The sequence below is a fragment of the Panulirus ornatus genome, chromosome 55 (assembly GCF_036320965.1).
Source record: "Panulirus ornatus isolate Po-2019 chromosome 55, ASM3632096v1, whole genome shotgun sequence".
Classification (NCBI taxonomy): Eukaryota; Metazoa; Arthropoda; class Malacostraca; order Decapoda; family Palinuridae; genus Panulirus; species Panulirus ornatus.
Genome location: NC_092278.1, coordinates 22,093,402 through 22,109,981, shown reverse-complemented (window position 1 = coordinate 22,109,981; position 16,580 = coordinate 22,093,402). Strand labels below are relative to the sequence as shown.

Genomic DNA, 16,580 nt, shown 5'->3' with positions numbered 1-16,580 from the left:
TATACATGTGTATGGGGGTGGGTTGGGCCATTCTTTCGTCTGTTTCCTTGCGCTACCTCGCTAATGCAGGAAACAGCGACAAAGTATAAAAAAACAAATATATATAATATGTAGAATCACACTCTATCATAATTTTGATATTATTCAATGAAGCTTTACTGAAAAAGGTACTGTACTGAAACATGATGATAAGGGCTTTAGGTGCTACTGGTGTGGAATGGAGATGACCATGGATTACTAATTTGGAGAGGGAGAGACACTCGGAATGTCTACATCACCTCCTGAATCATATGATTCAACAAATGTTGTCATATCACAGGTAATGAAGACAATATTTAACAGACTTACCACACGGTAATGTGAGCTTACGATGGTGGCTGGAGATGAATGAGGGAAGAAAGACATCGACTGGAGGGAGAGGTAGGGGAACATGGCTTCATCTCTGTTACCTCTTAAATCATCTGATCCAACAATTGTTTCATGTCAAAGACATCCAGTCTTACTGAAATGTCTGCACTTATTGTGGATGTAGTATACAAATGAGTAGCAATGAACAAAACTGAACACATTTTGTGAGTTGATGGAACAGAATCTGAACAGTACCTACTAACAATTATAATATGCAAGAAAGTAAACAAATTCCACAATCTATGGTTATACACTATCTTATTTAGGGTATATAATATTTTAGACATTAAAAATACAAATATATATATATATATATATATATATATATTTTTTTTTTTTTTCAATCTCTCATTGTTGAAGCACATCATTGTAAGTCATTACAATGCATCCTAATTTTAAAGTCACAGCTATAAAACACAGTGACTCAAAGCATTATAACTTGAAGTAAAGCTGTACTAGTAAAAGTGAACTAAGTCCTCTAATCACAAGAAATAAATTGGATTGTCACACTTTATGCTACAACATTCTACAAATTATTTGTACTATACAGGCAAGAGAGGGAGAGAATGTTTGACTCCAGAAAGGTATTACTGGTCATACTGCATGAAGAATACAAAAAGCTAATTTCAGATTATTCATAGAGTAAAGATTACTCTGATTCTAACCTGTGAGAGATAAGAGATATGACTTCATTATGCTAGTCTTGGTAATACTGCACAAAGAAGATACAAAAACTAAGGTGAGCATAGCCAAAGCATTCCCATAAAAACTGATGAACTGTTACTTTCCCTTTATCCCCATGAACTGCATAAGATCAGAACTGTATATGAAATAAATAATATTTACCCCACATACCTGTTTAAAATTTCAACAAATTGTGAGTTATTGCTCAGTACTTTGAACATGCCTACTTGTCACATAAAAGTTATATTTTCTAAAAGGCATCCATGCTTTATACATTTTATGTAGTCAGCTTTGGTCACAAATCATGTACACTACTACAATGCTTCTTGCTGCTTGCAACCTCTTCATGCCATGAATATTTATGATGATGCTATATATCCCTCGTGAGGGTGGCCATAGCAAAATTGAACTACTGAGGTTTTTTTGCACAATCATTTCGGCTTCTCACTGTTTGCAACCTCTTCATGCCATGAATAGTTATGCTGATGCTATATATATATATATCCCTCAAAAGGGTGGCCATGGCAAAAGTGAACTAATGAGGCTTTTTTGCACAATTATTTCAAAATATCAGCAAGACTGTTACACTGTCTTTTGTCGTTAAATTCTAATTGCTAGTATTATGATCAATGTTACACTGAAGTTATTGTTGGCACCAATTCTGTAAGGCTAAGAAAATGTTATTCAGTAGTGCTTCTTCATAACACATTCTCAAGTCAACTTAGTCTTAGATTCAGAAAATAATAAAAGCAACTGCAGTCTTTAAATTGTCCCTCAAGTTAATTGAGAACTTTTGCTTTAGGGTAAGCTTTCAAAAGACTCCTATGTGGGAGCTGTTTTCAATCCAAAGACCAGAAAGCTGATTCCTGAAGTGACTCCCTTACTTACCCATCCAGGGTCTTACAGTAAAATTATAAGTGGAATAGAAACAAGTATCCACCATCAGCCTTTCATCTATCCAAAGGGATCAACTATCCACACTTTTTCAAAACTCTGATGAAAAAGTTCAGTATCAGCATGATGCAAACATAAATGCTTTGTGGTTTTGCATGTCAACCTAAATCACCCAACAACATGGTTAATGTTGGAAACTCTAAGACTCCTCTATGCTACTGAGCTAATGTGCTGGCCACTCAAAACTCAAATTGGACATATGACAAAGCAGCTTGAGGATACACTCCAGCCTGGCTGTGTGGACTGGTTATCCTATTATTGTCCATAGTTTTGAGAATGCACTTTTCTAATTCAACCTGGATCTATGAGTGCCAAACATAGTTTACCTACAGGTTCTAGTGCTTCCCTCTGTAGGGTTCAGTCAAGCAAAACAAAGATAGTTTCCACATCTGTTACAAAGGATTTACAGTCTAGAATATGTGCAGAGAAGGGGTTGGTGAATTATTTGCAAAACTACACTATTCACACACGGTCTATATCAGAGATGTTGAGTATACTTGGTTAGATTTTCGTTAGCTTTCTAACCAAAGAAGCAAGAGCAGTGTGGATTCATTCGTGAAAAATCATGCATACATATTAAAAACACTACAATTAACTACAGCTCCTTAAGAAAGGCAGCACAAACTGTTCCAAAACTCAAATTACTCAAATAAAAACATTCCTTTGAAGCTCTACAATCCTCTTAATGTTTTAGAGTGATATAAAAAAAGTTCTAAATGGAGAATACTAATAACTTGGTGAGAAACTTGGTTACAGAGAAGCATGACCATTATGTAAACAGAATTTTCTTATATTTCAAAAGGAACCTTTATAAAAAAACACTATCATATCCATTCCTAAAAATCAAAGAGGATGGTCATGGTGGAATCAAAATCACTATCTTTACTATCATTATGAATTACATCAGCATCAATCATGACCATTGCAAATCTTGTCAAGTTGTGAACAGTACTACTCATCTTTGTTACAGTCATTTTTGCAAACACCATGGCAACATCCTTGACACAGTAGTTCATTGTGGTATGTGAGTGGTTGGCCTTGACGTCTGGAACGAATGAACTGAGGAGTCGTCAGATTGTAACAATGAGCTCCTATCTTGTAATACAAGTTTGTTATCACCTATTTCAGTAAGAGAAAGGGTTTATGTAAGAAAAACTAAACATAAAAGAATAAATGTCTAAGCTTATGCCAATAAAAAAATATTCTGTAAGGCCATGTAAAAAATTGTTTGGCTCACAGATAAATGGATTTTGAAAAGAGCATCACACACAAGCATTTAATCTATCTCATTTTCAAAAAAATTAGAATGCAATCAAATTGCCTCTATTTAAAGCCACAAGTTTGAGATTTTCCATCTAATATAATGTGCTGGACAGGTAGGGCAAGTACAGTAAGAGGTAAAGAAAACTCTACTTTGCTCTACCCTACAGTGTCAGTTTAACTATCCAAGTCAAGGCACATAGAATTTTGAAGTATATCGTTATTGTTATCCCTGGGTTAAGAGAAAGAATACTGCCCACATATTCCCTGCATGTCATAGGTGACGAAGAGGGGTAGGAGCAGGGGGCTGAAAATCCCCCCCTCCTGTTTCACTTTTCCAAAAGAAGGAACAGAGAAGGGGGCCTAGTGAGGATTTTTCCATCTATGGCTCAGTCAGTTGTTATTCATGTTACCTTGAAAACATGAGAAATGGCGAATAAGTACATATGAACAAATGCAGCCTTTTTGTCTGTTTTCCTGGCGCTACCTCACTGAAACAGATGAATGAGCCTTAAGAGGAATAAAATCCTCACTTTGCTCCCTTCTCTGTTTCTTCTTTTTGCAAAAATAAGAAACTGGAGGGGAGGATATCCCACTCCCCAACTCCCACCCCTTCTAGTCGCTTTCTACAACACACAGGGAATAAGTGGGAAGTATTCTTTATCCCCTATCCACAAGAGAACAAATGGAAACATTGATGAAGGGGGAAAGGGGGAAAGTAATAACAGGTAGTGATGAAGTGAGAAGGAGATGGAAACAAACGAAGTATGGCCCATCCACTCATATACAAATAAACACCCATACACGCACATGTACATATCTACATAAACACAAAAACATGAACAAACACAGACATATACATATATACACATGTACATCCTTGCTTGCCTTCATCTATTCCTGGATCTACCCTGCCCCACAGGAAACAGTATCACGAGGTAGCACCAGGAAAACAGACAAAAAAGACCAAATTTGTTCACACTCAGTCTCTAGCTGGTATGTGTACTGCACCGAACCACAGCTCCCTATCTACATCCAGGCTCAGAAAGAGCATTAATGGGATGGCCTTGATTAGAGTTTCATACTATTAAGAGAAATCAAGACGAAAATAGTAAATCTTTACTAACCTTTTGTGCTTCCTCAGGGTACCACAAGGGTACTTCAAACACCTTGGGCTTACAATTTCTACACTTCTGACCTGGTATTTCATACAATATCTGACCAAAGAAATGAAAGAAATCCAATTTGTAGTAGAATATAACAACACCATACATGCTGGTCCATCCATCACGACAACTCTGAAAAGAAAACCAACCATGTATGACTCTTAACAATGTATCACATGGCATTATCTACTTGTAATAACCATGCAATTGTCTAACATTACTCGCCCAAGAAAGCAGTGCTGTAAGACATCCCTCTTCTAATTAAGCATTCTTTTCATTTGTTATATTTAACAGTGCACATTGTTTAACAATCTAATATACATTTTCAAACTCCACATACAATTTAACAAACAATTTCAAGTTCCACTACACCCTAAAATAAGGCAATCAACCATACCCATTTTTGCTCTCGAAGATAACGTTCTCACTTTCCACACATTACTTATCACTCCCAGAACCTTCGTCCACTCCCCCACCCCATGACTTACTTCTGCTTCCATGGTTCCATTCGCTGCCAAGTCCTTTCCCAGATGTCTAAAGCACTTCCCTTCCTCCAATTTTTCTCCACTGAAACTTACATCTCGACTAACTTGTCCCTCAACCCTGCTGAACCTAATAATTACCTTGCTCTTATTCACATTTACTCTCAACTTTCTCCTTTCACACACTTTTCCAAACTCAGTCACCAACTTCTGCAGTTCCTCACTTGAATCAGTCACCAATGCTGTATCATTGCAAACAACAACTGACACTTCCCAAACCCTCTTATCCCCATCAGACTGCATACTCACTCCTCTCTCCAAAGCTGTTGCATTTACCTTCCTAAACACCCCATCCATGAACAAATTAAACAACAATGGGGTCATCACACATCCCTACCACAGAATTGACTGCTGTTTCCCACATTAGCATGGAAGCAACAGGAACAGATGAATAGAGGCCACACCCACCCACATCCACTCTCTAGCTCTCATGCATAATGCATGCACATCAGACAGGGCAAGTTCCAGAAAGAAGCACAACCATTCCCAATGCTTAGCAAATAGTATGTGAGGCACCCAAGTTGTTCTAATGACTTATCCTTAGCTTAATGTGTTGCATTGTATGATATGCACTGACACTGAGAGAGAATAGATATTCTATGCAGCAAAACTCAGTAGGAAACATTTAACTTGAAAAGCTTTATGCATCAAAAAGACCAGTCAATAACAATCAAGAGTCCTCTGAAGTATTTCATAAAACTCAAAATTATTCAGTGGAATAATCAACTTTTCTTGCAAATATGTCAAGTCACAGTGATCATGTACAGTAAGGTCTTAATTTGTAAGAATGCAAAATATGAAACAGTTATTTACCCTGCAATAGAAGCGAACTTTTGCCAAGTCTTTGAAAGAATTCCAATTATTTCCACATTTATTACCAGGACCAACAGCATTTAATACCCATTCATCACGAAAATTCTTGAACAATAACACCATATGCATCTTCCAGACCTCCTCAACACATCTGAAAAGACAAAATTTTGGTTACAACTTTTCCCATTTTTTTGAAATCTAATCAAGTAAAAAAAGAGAGAGGTGGTACGTATTATACACGCTTATTTCCTTGTGGAAGGACGTGTGAGAGTTTGTAGAGGTTTTAGGAAGTGAAGAAATGATCTGCGTAAAAAGAGAGGTGAAATTGAGCAAGCTTGCAAAAGATGCTTTTGTAGATATATCATAAGTGAGTGAATAATGGCATAATGTGAGAGTAAATGAATGGTCGAGTGGAAAGTTTCTAGGAAGTAGTGCTCATATGGTATATACATGGTATGCAGACAGTGGGACAAGGCAGTAAATGGTAGGCAGCCATCGACCAAAGGGATATATTACCAGTACTACCTGCCTAGTTAGTGATGGCTGCATTGTCAGCCAGCACTTCAGCAGCTGTTCAAGATGCACTTCTCTGACCCAGGTAGCTATCTTTTCTTTCTGCTTCACCCACATGTGGACTGCTGGCATTCTGTCCACAAACATAAATAATCTAGCCACACATAACACTTGACAACACTTAACTCACACAACTCATTCTTCATAACTACATTTTCCCATGATGAGATTCATTTCAAGAAAATCGTAGTTTCAATGCATGAAAAGGAACAAAAAACAGAGACAGTAACTCACAACTGGTCTCCTTTGCAAAGAGTAGGAAGCAGTCTTGGTCGTCCTAGGATGCTTTCTGGCAGGTTCACATGATGAAAAATGTTGTAGATAGGAGAAGGTATGCCCCTTGGAGATGAGGGCTTTGATCTGGGTGGTACTGTCTTTTGTCTAGGAGATAACCTAGTACCATAGGGTGGAGGAGGCATCATGTGATGTAATAAGGAGGGAATAAAGGAAGGACTCTTTAAGTCGTGGACATCATGCTCTTGCTGCTCAGAATTTTCTTTCAAACAGTTGACAGCCTGATGTGAAGTACCATTTGGTACAGCATCTAAGCTTGATTCATTAATATCTTCAGAAAATGAATGCCAATAACCATCAACTCCAAACTTTGATTCCTTGTTACTATCAGGTCCATCTTCCTTAACATCCTCTACAGCTGGAACAGGTGTTTGTGGCCTTTTAAATCCATCCTCAGCACATTCAGGTAATAACCCTGTAATACTGGGAGTAGACATGCAATCCCCTGTGGCTGTTTCAATTCCATCCTCCCCTTGTGTTGCAAGTGGGCAAGGAAGTGATACATGATGCTGGCTGGAGCATTCTGAAACTGTTGGACACTTATGCATACACCTTTCATCACTATTGCTCTTCTCTGCAGGACTGTCAAGTACCTCGCTGTTAATAAGGTCTTTCACCTGAAGTGGGCTTAACTTGGATAGAGGCATCACAGGAGATGTGTTTGTCACATATGGGTAGGGGGTACCATATCCACTTGGTATATCACAATATAATGAAGAACCAGAACCAATAGGAACAGGATTAGGTGATTGACTGGTAGAGTTAATATCCTCTATGTTCAATACACCAGAATCATTTGAATAAACATATGGTACAATTGGAGCAAGAGGGCTGACTGGACAGAAAGAACATGGAAGAGGGTATGATGGCATTTGTACAAAGCAACTAATCATTGGCTGGGGATGGAATGCATTGGTTACTTCTGGCAACACTGCATCAAAAACTTCCCCATTCGTGTGCTGTAGCACTGTCACCTGCAATATATAAAAATACATACAGGATTCCACGATAAGACATGAAGTATCTGAAATTCACAAGCAAATCAAATTTAACATCTTTCCTCATAAGTAAAGTTTGGTATTTCAAATAATAACATCCATGACACTAACACTTGGTAATAATTCTATTTACTTGTCTACATAGAATGCACATTACTAACATATAGAGGGGACTATATCCACACAATATGGAAAAAAAAGGTGAAGAGCTGTTGTAGCAAACATCTATCTTTATCAAAACAGGATCATTTGGAAAATAAGCACAAAGTAGCAGGTGGGCTAACAGGACTTACAGGATCTGTTGAAGAGTAAGGTGGCATTGGAACAAAGCAGTCAATCTTTGATTCTTGTTGGGATGTACTGGTCATGTCTGGCAACATCACATCAAAGTCTCGTTTACTTTTCTACCGTAACTCTCTTACCTGCAGTACAAAAGGCTTAAAGGATCCCACAAACTAGTACAAAGTAACTCATTAATACTCTCATGGCTATTCTTTTACAATACCTTTCACTAAACATTATAAGTGAATGTAACAAATGTGAAAAAATTCAATTGTGCTAGGTTTTTCTTTTATCTTTCATACTATTCATGAACAATATGTAGATACATCAGCTCAAGTGGAAAGAATAACTTATGTAGGGAACTGTGGAACATTCTGTATTGATATGTCTGAATAAATGCCAAACAAACTGTCTGACTTGATCTGAAGGATGCATTGAAAGTGCATTAATGCAACACCCAATAATTTCTTTGGTATTATATTTGTCTAGCAGTTAATTCCTTTTATTACTCCAGGGATACAAAATGAGGTTGGAATAAACATGGTTCACTTTGACATAAATTATATGGGAGGGTATTGATAGAGGGTGAAGGCATGTACAGAGCATCAGATTGGGGAAGAGCAGTGTGGCTTTGGAAGTGGTAAAGGATGTGTGGATTAGGTGTTTGCTTTGAAGAATGTATGTGAGAAATACTTAGAAAAGCAAATGGATTTGTATGTTGCATTTATGGATCTGGAGAAGGCGTATGATAAGAGGTGATAGAGATGCTCTGTGGAAGGTATTAAGAATATATGGTGTGGGAGGAAAGTTGTTAGAAGCAGTGAAAAGTTTTTATCGAGGATGTAAGGCATGTGTACGTGTAGGAAGAGAGAAAAGTGATTGGCTCTCAGTGAATGTAGGTTTGCAGCAGGGGTGTGTGATGTCTCCATGGTTGTTTAATTTGTTTATGGATGGGGTTGTTAGGAAGGTGAATGCAAGAGTGTTGGAAAGAGGGGCAAGTATGCAGTCTGTTGTGGATGAGAGAGCTTGGGAAGTGAGTCAGTTGTTGTTCGCTGATGATACAGTGCTGGTGGCTGATTTGGGTGAGAAACTGCAGAAGTTGGTGACTGAGTTTGGTAAAGTGTGTGAAAGAAGAAAGTTAAGAGTAAATGTGAAAAAGAGCAAGGTTATTTGGTACAGTAGGGTTGAGGAAAAAGTCAATTGGGAGGTAAGTTTGAATGGAGAAAAACTAGAGAAAGTGAAGTGTTTTAGATATCTGGGAGTGGATTTGGCAGCGGATGGAACCATGGAAGCAGAAGTGAATCATAGGGTGGGGGAGGGGGTGAAAGTTCTGGGAGTGTTGAAGAATGTGTGGAAGTCGAGAACTTTATCTCGGAAAGCAAAAATGGGTATGTTTGAAGGAATAGTGGTTCCGATAATGATATATGGTTGCGAGGCATGGGCTATGGATAGAGTTGTGCGGAGGAGGGTGGATGTGCTGGAAATGAGACGTTTGAGGACAATACGTAGTGTGAGGTGGTTTGATCGAGTAAGTAATAATAGGGTACGAGAGATGTGTGGTAATAAAAAGTGTGGTTGAGAAAGCAGAAGAGGGTGTTTTGAAGTGGTAATAAAAAGTGTGGATGAGAGAGCAGAAGAGGGTGTTTTGAAATGGTTTGGTCACATGGAGAGAATGAGTGAGGAAAGATTGACCAAAAGGATATATGTGTCAGAGGTGGGGGGAACAAGAAGTGGGAGACCAAATTGGAGGTGGAAAGATGGAGTGAAAAAGACTTTGAGTGATCGGAGCCTGAACATGCAGGAGGGTGAAAGGTGTGCTAAGGAATACAGTGAATTGGAACGATGTGGTATACCGGGGTCGACGTGCTGTCAATGGATTGAACCAGGGCATGTGAAGCGTCTGGGGTACAATTTGGAAAGTTCTGTGGGGCCTGGATGTGGAAAGGGAGCTGTGGTTTCGGTGCATTATTACACGACAGCTAGAGACTGAGTGTGAACGAATGGGGCCTTTGTTGTCTTTTCCTAGCGCTACCTCGCACACATGAGGGGGGAGGGGGATGTTATTCCGTGTGTGGCGAGGTGGCGATGGGAATGAATAAAGGCAGTGTGAATTGTGTGCATGTGTATATATGTATGTGTCTGTGTGTGTATATATATGTGTACATTGAGATGTATGGGTATGTATATTTGCGTGTGTGGACGTGTATGTATATACATGTGTATGGGGGTGGGTTGGGCCATTTCTTTCGTCTGTTTCCTTGCGCTACCTCGCAAACGCGGGAGACAGCGACAAAGCAAAATAAAATAAATATATATATATATATATATATATATATATATATATATATATATATATATAGCTCGTTTTGAAATAAGTCTAGAACACAGTAAGACAGATGTCCAAGGACTTAGCGATATTATCAAATAGCAATTATAGTTATGGTGAATATGACGTGATAGGCTGTTGGGTTACAAGGAGCAAAAAAGAAACTACGGGCGAAGTAATCTGCTTAATCCTAGTGATATTAATTAGGTAGGCTTACTTAGGGACGGTCAAATTTGTGTGGGTAATATTATGGAAGGGTAATATTATCATATAGAGACACCTTTGTTTCTATCAATAACAGTAATACATATCATAAACTATCTTATGATGTGACTACGAAAATCTGTCCGAATTTACATATATAATTAAATTCAGACAGACGATACTGGAGACCAACTTTCTTTTTTTTTTTGCATTTCATTCCCGCCAAAAGCTTTATTACTTATAAAAACATACAGAAAAAAGTGATTGCCTGTCTTGTTTCAGCAAGGTTTGAGCGAAGAAAATCAAATCATTTCCTTGACAAATGGACATTTATATGGTAACTTCAATCCCACCAGACTGCATGGCGCCTTCATTTATTTACTCTACACGTACTTCTTCCAAATCCTGTTTGCTGCAAACATTAAGGACACATTATGTCAAAGCCACCAAAACTTTCTTTTTTGCTTTGTACCTAAGGAAAGTGTTGAATAAATGTCAATAAAAGCCTCATAACAGATAACGGCGTCGACGCCGTCTTGCAGAAAAAGATCCAAGCTACATTTATAATGAAGTACAACGCCTATTCATTCATCAAACGCGTAGATATCTTGAACACATCACCACCTCAAAGACAGTAATCCTATTAAAAACATAGTTGGTGTTAGGGATAAACGAGACAAACTTACACATCAAAAATAACCAAACTGACGCCAAGCTGTCTGTAAAGTCGGCCTTTCATACGTCACAATACCTGCCGTAGAACTGATCATTTGGTTCTGATATATTTTTAGAAAATTTCCAGAGAAAACAAAGTTTTTTATTCATTATCTTCAAAATACCGTCAAAGATTCTTATAGATTAACGAAAGGTAATGTAATAATCTTTAAACGTACGTTGCGTGCTACAAAACATAAAATATTACCATTACATATTTCGAGCAATATATATATATATATATATATATATATATATATATATATATATATATATATATATATATATATATATATATATCACCAGGAATGCGTGAAACAATTGATTATTTGGAATACTAGTTAAAAAAAAAAGAAATGTTATTAGAAATACAATGTGTCAGAGCAATATGCTCATGTACGACTTCGTGTTGTTCTACTGAAAGGAAGAACGATTTTTACTCAGTTCTTTCACAACCCTGCCCACTTAACCATAGGAAAATATATTTCATGTTTCATATCCATTTGATATATCAAAATTGTCACAAAAGGCATCATTTACCTAGCCCCAGCCTTTCAATATCATACTCCTTAAAGTATTATAGGAACCGTTACTTGTCCCCGATTTCTCAAATATTCAAATTTCCGAATTGGTCCTTGGTCTTCTCTGCTGCAGAACCGGAACTGGTCACCCCATTCTGTCCTCGCTCCTGAACAGGTAGAGCGGAGATCACGTGAGGTCTCGCAACCAGTGTTAAGTTTACACCCTTATGTAAGATTCTAGTATAAGTTACGGCCGTAGTTTAAATTCCTACGGTTGGTTCCTACAATCTTGCTAAGATCCTATTGTCCAGATCTTAAACTAAACTTAACCGAACTCTAAGGTCGAACCTAACAATTCTAACTTAGAACTTAAGTTGAGCTTGGTATCTAACGTAGAAAACTGAAACCAGCTTAGGGACCAAGCGAAGTAAAATCTAAGGCAAAAAGCTAGGGACACAACGACCTAACCTTGGATATATAAGCATTCCTTTATAACTAATGAAAGACCTAATTTGGGAATTCAACCTAGGCCTAACTTACCACCCGAGCGAAAGACTTAATTTAGGAACGTTTCCTCCTTAAATTATCTTTCTAGAGACCTATCAATATAAGATGTAACCTAACCATGGTCTTGACGTGGAACCTAAACTAAACTAAGGACTTAACTTGGGCCTATTCAAATCCTAGGCTGGAGCCTAGAATCTAACGTGAACATACATCGCCAGATCTATCAGTCTGTTTGTGTCTGCTTGATACTTGAAGACGTTCACATACTATTATAGCTTTATTTCCAGGCTTAGCATCTTCATAGAACTTTTGTTATCTCACAACACAGTCATTATATACGAGATATAGAATTAGTCCCAGTACTAGCAATACTTCAGATGCTGGACCTTTAAACCCACTTTTTGTTTACGCCAGTCAACCATTATTTTTAACTAATTACATATCTATTTATATATGATTTATCATATGCTTAACATCTGGCCATTTGTTAATCTGAACAGGTGATATAAGGTATTTTACTTTTATCGTATATATATTTGATATACACCATACGTGAAGCCTATGGCTCACACAAAATATATCGTTAAAAAGTACGTTATAGATTGTGATCAAAAGTGACGCAGCCATGTTTTGCTTTCCATTTTCTTAACTACTGACGTCTATCTTGGGCGATAATTTCTAGCCAGGGATATCTAAATATCAGCCATTACATTGGTAATTTTCTAATCATCTGAAACTTCCCTGTAGCGAGTGATTCATTGAAAAGTGCAGCGAAGGGTTCACTATCTCGCCTGTTCTCTGCTAGCAATACAACACGAACTCTATTCACTGATACAATTGGACGAAAAGAGAAAGAATATCTGTACCAAAGATTTCTGTAGTCAATAGAACAATTGAAATGACTGGATGGTGACTGATGTAGTTCCGGTGTAACTATTAACTCTTTGGGGTTCCTTTTATTCTCAGCATTCTAAAATCCTAGTATAACTTTTCAGGATATGATTCCTCCCCGTCTTTTACACCTGTTTCACTAATGTCAGTAATTACATTTCAGGATTATGTCAGACCAGGATACGACAACCCGAGGGTATATATTCAAGAATAAAAAAGACAATGGCGAAAGGTTCGGGCTAGTAGCAGTGAATCCAGGTGGGGAGGGCCCCGTGTGTGTGTTAGTGGTGACCTCCCGCCCCGGGCCTTGCCACGACCTACTCCTTCTGCGGCCACATCAGGTGGGAATCATGCAGCCGCACCTTGTGGCTACCTCTCATCTGCCTTTGACATCCCTGACCTGGGACCTGGTGCCCTGGGTGAGCGAGGAGCGGCGGATCCAGATCCAGGAGTTGGTCGTTACCTCCACCGTGAGGGAGATCACCATCAGCAAATTCAGAGACCAGGGGACGTACAAGTCCCTGGTGCCCTTGCGAGTCGTCCTGTGCGACTCCCCAGTGAGCGCCTGTGTTCTGCAGACGTGGGTGCCGCGGATCATATACACGGGCGGGTCTGGGGCCGGCAAGATAGACCTTACTTTCCACCAGGAGAAACTACAGGTGAAGAACACTTTGCAGTTTCCGCCATGGCTGACGGAGGAGGAGGATACGCTCTCCTTCGTGAGCATCGGGTGTGTTGAGAACAAATGGGAAGTGTTTCTTGGCGACTCTCGGGGCAGGATCTACACATACGGCACACAACACACCACAGTAGACACAGCGGCAGATAAATTCGCACTGAGGAGGGATATGACGGTGCCATTCCCCATACACAGCTTAATAACCTGCCCGCCATCCAAGACGTCGAGTGTGGTCAGTATCCTCGCTCTGGACGGCAACAAGCGCGCAGCTGTGCTGACTGTGGACCCTACCCGAGGCACCCCCTGCACACTCTGTCCCCTGGACCAGGAAGTGTGCGTGGCCGCTTGGTGTAAGGCCGACAACTTCGCGCTCATCACCACCATTGACAACAAGCGTCAGATGCACCACTGGAGGAAGGACAGGCCCACCGAGCCAGATGGGGAGTGGAGGCTCTTGGCCGTGAGCTTCCTGGAGGAGGATGGGGTAGGTGTGGCCTGGAGCAGCGTTCATCCCACCTGGCTGGCCTACATCACCCCATCCCAGGTCGTTCTTCGCGATATGTCCGAACTCATCCACCATTAATGCCCCAGTCATTGCTTCAGGACTCTCCATTTATTTTTTTTTTTTTTTTTTTTTTTTTTTTAATACTTTGTCGCTGTCTCCCGCGTTTGCGAGGTAGCGCAAGGAAACAGACGAAAGAAATGGCCCAACCCCCCCATACACATGTACATACACACGTCCACACACGCAAATATACATACCTACACAGCTTTCCATGGTTTACCCCAGACGCTTCACATGCCTTGATTCAATCCACTGACAGCACGTCAACCCCTGTATACCACATCGCTCCAATTCACTCTATTCCTTGCCCTCCTTTCACCCTCCTGCATGTTCAGGCCCCGATCACACAAAATCCTTTTCACTCCATCTTTCCACCTCCAATTTGGTCTCCCTCTTCTCCTCGTTCCCTCCACCTCCGACACATATATCCTCTTGGTCAATCTTTCCTCACTCATTCTCTCCATGTGCCCAAACCATTTCAAAACACCCTCTTCTGCTCTCTCAACCACGCTCTTTTTATTTCCACACATCTCTCTTACCCTTACGTTACTTACTCGATCAAACCACCTCACACCACACATTGTCCTCAAACATCTCATTTCCAGCACATCCATCCTCCTGCGCACAACTCTATCCATAGCCCACGCCTCGCAACCATACAACATTGTTGGAACTACTATTCCTTCAAACATACCCATTTTTGCTTTCCGGGATAATGTTCTCGACTTCCACACATTTTTCAAGGCTCCCAAAATTTTCGCCCCCTCCCCCACCCTATGATCCACTTCCGCTTCCATGGTTCCATCCGCTGACAGATCCACTCCCAGATATCTAAAACACTTCACTTCCTCCAGCCTCTCACCATTCAAACTCACCTCCCAATTGACTTGACCCTCAACCCTACTGTACCTAATAACCTTGCTCTTATTGACATTTACTCTTAACTTTCTTCTTCCACACACTTTACCAAACTCCGTCACCAGCTTCTGCAGTTTCTCACATGAATCCGCCACCAGCGCTGTATCATCAGCGAACAACAACTGACTCACTTCCCAAGCTCTCTCATCCCCAACAGACTTCATACTTGCCCCTCTTTCCAAAACTCTTGCATTTACCTCCCTAACAACCCCATCCATAAACAAATTAAACAACCATGGAGACATCACACACCCCTGCCGCAAACCTACATTCACTGAGAACCAATCACTTTCCTCTCTTCCTACACGTACACATGCCTTACATCCTCGATAAAAACTTTTCACTGCTTCTAACAACTTGCCTCCCACACCATATATTCTTAATACCTTCCACAGAGCATCTCTATCAACTCTATCATATGCCTTCTCCAGATCCATAAATGCTACATACAAATCCATTTGCTTTTCTAAGTATTTCTCACATACATTCTTCAAAGCAAACACCTGATCCACACATCCTCTACCACTTCTGAAACCACACTGCTCTTCCCCAATCTGATGCTCTGTACATGCCTTCACCCTCTCAATCAATACCCTCCCATATAATTTACCAGGAATACTCAACAAACTTATACCTCTGTAATTTGAGCACTCACTCTTATCCCCTTTGCCTTTGTACAATGGCACTATGCAAGCATTCCGCCAATCCTCAGGCACCTCACCATGAGTCATACATACATTAAATAACCTTACCAACCAGTCAACAATACAGTCACCCCCTTTTTTAATAAATTCCACTGCAAATTTCCCATACTATAGCTCTAATTATTGTATTCGAACCTATTTTATTGTTAGATTTCGTCGTTATATGCTGTTGTATAAGTTGATGCATTACACATTCACATTCTAAACAAACCAAATTATTTTATCGCACAGCTACTTTAGTAAAAGTCTCCCCTCTGATACGGTATTCCAAGTAAACCAGGTTCGATTCCTAGGCGCGGCAGTCGCCCCACAGCCGACCTTCCTGTTCATCAAAGGGATCCTTGGGCTGGTATGTAAATGAAGACAATATATACCAGGTTTAAGATGGTGGGTGGGTGTATACATAAGAAATAAATGGTACATATTTACTTTGTTTCGAGACTGACCAACACCTGTGTAAAACTCCCAATGACAAAACTGTAAACATCTTTGATAGTTACTGGTGTACTAAATACATGAAAAATGTTGATGTGCTACAGTATATCTACGATGGTCACTTGCAAGTTATCAGTAGTAT

The 16,580-nt window shown here is 39.6% G+C and overlaps 2 protein-coding genes across 2 annotated transcripts; one reads left to right on the top strand and one right to left on the bottom strand.

The window, feature by feature from the left end:
• Positions 1–763: 763 nt before the first annotated feature.
• LOC139765543 (uncharacterized) lies at positions 764–11,243 on the bottom strand. Its single transcript, XM_071693073.1, has 6 exons — positions 11,191–11,243; positions 7,986–8,114; positions 6,635–7,668; positions 5,828–5,978; positions 4,434–4,604; positions 764–3,165 (listed from the first exon to the last, which is right to left on the bottom strand). Exons 2-6 carry the CDS (start codon positions 8,070–8,072, stop codon positions 2,998–3,000), a joined length of 1,611 nt encoding a protein of 536 aa, XP_071549174.1. The 5' UTR covers positions 8,073–8,114; positions 11,191–11,243; the 3' UTR covers positions 764–2,997.
• A 576-nt stretch (positions 11,244–11,819) lies between these two features.
• LOC139765409 (uncharacterized) lies at positions 11,820–14,427 on the top strand. The gene is made up of 2 exons (XM_071692768.1): positions 11,820–11,914; positions 13,301–14,427. The coding sequence occupies exon 2, from the start codon at positions 13,305–13,307 to the stop codon at positions 14,397–14,399; it is 1,095 nt and encodes a 364-aa protein (XP_071548869.1). The 5' UTR covers positions 11,820–11,914; positions 13,301–13,304; the 3' UTR covers positions 14,400–14,427.
• The last annotated feature ends 2,153 nt before the right edge of the window (positions 14,428–16,580 follow it).

Coding starts and splice junctions, on each gene's coding strand:
- LOC139765543 (XM_071693073.1), bottom strand. CDS start 8,072: ATGTTGCCAGACATGACCAGTACATCCCAACAAGAATCAAAGATTGAC. Junction 4,605..5,827: donor AAGTTCGCTTCTATTGCAGG/GTAAATAACTGT, acceptor TTTTCTTTTCAG/AGTTGTCGTGATGGATGGAC. Junction 3,166..4,433: donor ACCCTGAGGAAGCACAAAAG/GTTAGTAAAGAT, acceptor TTACTGAAATAG/GTGATAACAAACTTGTATTA.
- LOC139765409 (XM_071692768.1), top strand. CDS start 13,305: ATGTCAGACCAGGATACGACAACCCGAGGGTATATATTCAAGAATAAA.